At 34.2% G+C, this 3,586-nt stretch overlaps 1 protein-coding gene across 1 annotated transcript; it reads right to left on the bottom strand.

Annotated features, from left to right (window-relative positions):
* Window positions 1-1,279: 1,279 nt before the first annotated feature.
* LOC135120986 (ras guanine nucleotide exchange factor P-like) lies at window positions 1,280-2,471 on the bottom strand. Its single transcript, XM_064045305.1, has 3 exons — window positions 2,409-2,471; window positions 1,868-2,316; window positions 1,280-1,340 (listed from the first exon to the last, which is right to left on the bottom strand). The coding sequence occupies exons 1-3, from the start codon at window positions 2,469-2,471 to the stop codon at window positions 1,280-1,282; spliced, it is 573 nt and encodes a 190-aa protein (XP_063901375.1).
* Between the last annotated feature and the right edge of the window lie 1,115 nt (window positions 2,472-3,586).

Here is a 3,586-nt window from a genome sequence, read left to right as displayed (position 1 = left end):
TAAAACTTTTTTCAGGTCGAAAAAAAGACCATCGAAAAAGGATTCGAATAAGCCCAACATGCAACACTTAAAAAAAAAAAAAAAAAAAAAAAAAAAGCGAAATAGGTTATTCTTTATATTTATTGTTATATGACTACTACCATCACAACTAAATATACTAAGACAGTAAAAAAAAAAATTCCAGTTAACCGAAAACCGCTTTTTGTTGAATTTTATATGAAAACAACAAAAGATCATTAAAAAAAAAAAAACGAAAACCTATAAACAGCCATCAAAAATCAATAAAAAAAAGAAAAACATCAAAAACAAATAAAAAACCAAAAAACTATCAAAAACCAACAAAAAACCATCAAAAAGCACTATTAAAAAAAAGATATATATATATATATATATTGATACTTCTACTACTTCTAAATTTGTATATGTTAGCCTATGCTGTGGTGGTGGATCATGATGAGTCATATCGTGCTGCTGGACAAATAATTTAAAACGTATTAAATAACTTGTTGTTGTATTAAATCGTAGTTGCTAAATCTTTCTGAATTAGTGAAACTCTTGCATTTTCGATAAGAGAAAAACAACTGAATCGTCAACTTGAAATAAAAATTAGAGAGGGAAAAAGAGTAAAAGAAGGGATTAATTTCGTATATAAATTCAAGACTATATGAAAGATGTGATTATAACTGATTAACTAGTATCAAGAGAATTAACCAATAGATATCTAGGGACATGGGTAAGGTTATATTTTTATTACAGTATGTAAATTTCATATATTTTTTTTTGTTTTGTTTAGAGGATTTTATAGTTTGCCCATACGATAGGAGCCATCGAATGCTAGAGGGGAGACTCCAGAGGCATATATTTAGGTGTCATAGGGAGGCTTGGGAAAGGGAGCGACAGCTCCGCGAAGCTGCACTTCCCAAAGCATCACCACCGATACCATCTCAACCATCAAAATGGTTCAATTCTGAACCCCCAAAAGTAACATCACTCGAAAATTGGGACGACGACGCCAGTGGGACGTACGTTCCATCGTTGAAGGATGACTTGATGCTCGACAAGACATCAATAAATTTTTATAACGCTGTGTTCGGCAAAAATAAACAAAAATAATTTTTTGTTTTTGTCTGTCTCTACTCGTTAATTTGTACCACCCTACCAGAACTTACCATCTCTACAAGCTACCTCTCTAAATACTAACAGCGATACCATTCCCAAGGAGAACATGGACTTTTGTTTAAGAAATGCTCGTGTATGGTTTGTCACAATATTCCTGATATTATCGATACATCGATCCCACTACAGTATAAACAAGAATTTGTCTTAAGAAACAAAAGCCGCTGCAAGTCACCTAATTACACCATTATTGACGATTATAGTGGTTCCAAAAATTTTAGCGAAAATGCTACAGGATATTGTTTGGCAAAACCATTGATTTGGATATATACTGCCCAACATGCAACACTTAAAAAAAAAAAAAAACAAGCGAAATAAAATACTTATATTATTTATTGATATATAAATATTACTATTACAATACAAGCACCACTATCACTACTAATTCTACTACTAAAACATTTCAACACTTTTAACGCTACTAACACTACTACTGACACTATGAGATTATATACATTTTATTTTTACATATAGTTTCTTTAATTTGTCGGATTTTTGAATACTTTTTTTCATTTCGTTTTCTGCACCCCGCAATTCACTTTGTTCTTCCACTAACTGTCTTTGGAGAGTTGCAATTTGATTTGCTAATTTTTTAATGTTTTTTTTGCACTTTTTTTGTTTTTGCACTAGTTCCCTTTGTCGCGTATTATGTCTGTCCTGCGCTGCCCTACACTTCCACTTAAAATTATACAATAATGTAGATGCATTGTCTTCGTCTTCGAATTCATCACCCGAATCATCAGGTGCAGCAGGATGAGGTGTATCAGGGGCAGGTGTTGGTTGAGACGTCGGTGGTGATGGTGATTTGCGGACCGGTTGTTGCTGCTCCTCCTGCTGCTGTTGCTGCTGCTCCTGCTCCTGCTCCTGCTGCTCTTGCTGCTCTCTCTGCCTCTGTTCGTCTTCCTCCGTAACTCCGTAAACATTACGAAGGAAAGACAAGCTTTTTCCGTGCGCCTCTAACCCCTCAAACAGTGAGGGCGTCATAGAGACGCACGGCTCCTCCAGCCCTGATATATCTAGCTGGGAAGGTGTCTGGGAGTCTTCCACAGCGGAAGTGGAGGCGTCCTCACTTTTTGTTTTTAGTTTTTCAATTTCTTCCTCAGGTAGATCTGCAAGTCTACGCAGTTTGGGCAAAGGCGGCTGAAAATAAAATAAATACTTATAAACATTTCTACATTTTATGAATATAAAAACATTTTTTTTTTTAAATTAATCAAAAATAAAAAACCTACCTGTATCACTACATCCTGGAGGATGTTAATTTTTGGTTTCTTGAGACTCAAGGAATACTTCATTTTTTTTTTTTTTTTTCAACAATTAGCACTTAACACTAACAGACACAGAATTAAGACAAACAATTACGAGTTCCTATGCAAAATATATAGGAAAAATAATGCAGAATATGCAGAAAATAAATGGCGAAGAAGGGTGAAATGTCAAATCAGCAGTTTTACATGTCCATATATGGTCATTTAAAGATTGATTGCAATGAAGTAGGAGGGTGAAATGTCAAATCAGCAGTTTTTTCATGTCCATATATGGTCATTTAATAATTTATTGCAATTCAGCAATTCTTCAAACTATTTCCGTGTGAATTGCAATTCAGCAATTTTTTGATATTTGGTATATAAAAGTAACTTTTGTAAGCATGTGAGTACAGTTCACACATCAGATATGTTCTCATTAAAAAACACAAGTTTCATTTCTCGCAATCTTGATATATCTTCACTGAATGAAGAAAAACGTCGTATCATTCAAACAGTTGAAAGTTTGTTACATCAAAAAATTTCGGTCGTCCAGAACTTTCATGGCTGGGGGATGTGCAGCGTTTCTCTTAGGTCGGACGTCTTCTTATACAGACATCGATATTTACGTCGAAGCAGATGAAAATACACAAAAATGGGCTAAGGATAACTGCGCAGACAATCACATGTCTAAATATGACTATCTTTATCAGTCCAAGTGGCCCTGCTGCTATTTGAAGTTTGATGGATTTATATTTAATATTATTTTTGTTGAACCTCGTCTTCAATTTTCGTTGGAAGCCAGAATTCTATGTATCCTTAAATCGTTCGACTTAACCGCGTGCAAAGTGGCAATACACTTTTCAAGTGGAATAAATCCTGTTCTTGTAGAATGGAAATTAACTGACCTGAACTTCGATAATGTCAAGAAAAAGGATCGCATCATTAAGTATAAGAAAAGAATTGAGAAAAATGAAAAGGAACAACGATTCGATCCCAACAGTTTGTCTATGTTGGCCTATACCGTCGTGGTAGATCATGATGACTCATATCGTGCTGCTGGACAAATACTTTGAAAGATATTTATATAACTTAATATTGTTATGCTGAATCATTGTAGTGTTGATTCCGTTAGATAAATATGTAAGAGGATATTAAATAAAACT

This window comes from Zophobas morio, unplaced genomic scaffold, assembly GCF_036711695.1.
Source record: "Zophobas morio isolate AGI-343-1 ecotype UQ-CSIRO unplaced genomic scaffold, CSIRO_AGI_Zmor_V1 ptg000471l, whole genome shotgun sequence".
In the NCBI taxonomy this organism is placed as follows: Eukaryota; Metazoa; Arthropoda; class Insecta; order Coleoptera; family Tenebrionidae; genus Zophobas; species Zophobas morio.
Note: the sequence above shows the minus strand (reverse complement) of the source record. Positions and strands in the feature narration are given on the sequence as shown.

What these genes read in the sequence shown, in the direction of transcription:
- LOC135120986 (XM_064045305.1), bottom strand. Translation starts at nt 2,471, where the DNA reads ATGAAGTATTCCTTGAGTCTCAAGAAACCAAAAATTAACATCCTCCAG. An exon ending in TCCAGGATGTAGTGATACAG is followed by an intron (nt 2,317 to 2,408) that starts GTAGGTTTTTTA and finishes TTTTATTTTCAG; the next exon opens with CCGCCTTTGCCCAAACTGCG. An exon ending in GACAATGCATCTACATTATT is followed by an intron (nt 1,341 to 1,867) that starts GTATAATTTTAA and finishes GGTGACTTGCAG; the next exon opens with CGGCTTTTGTTTCTTAAGAC.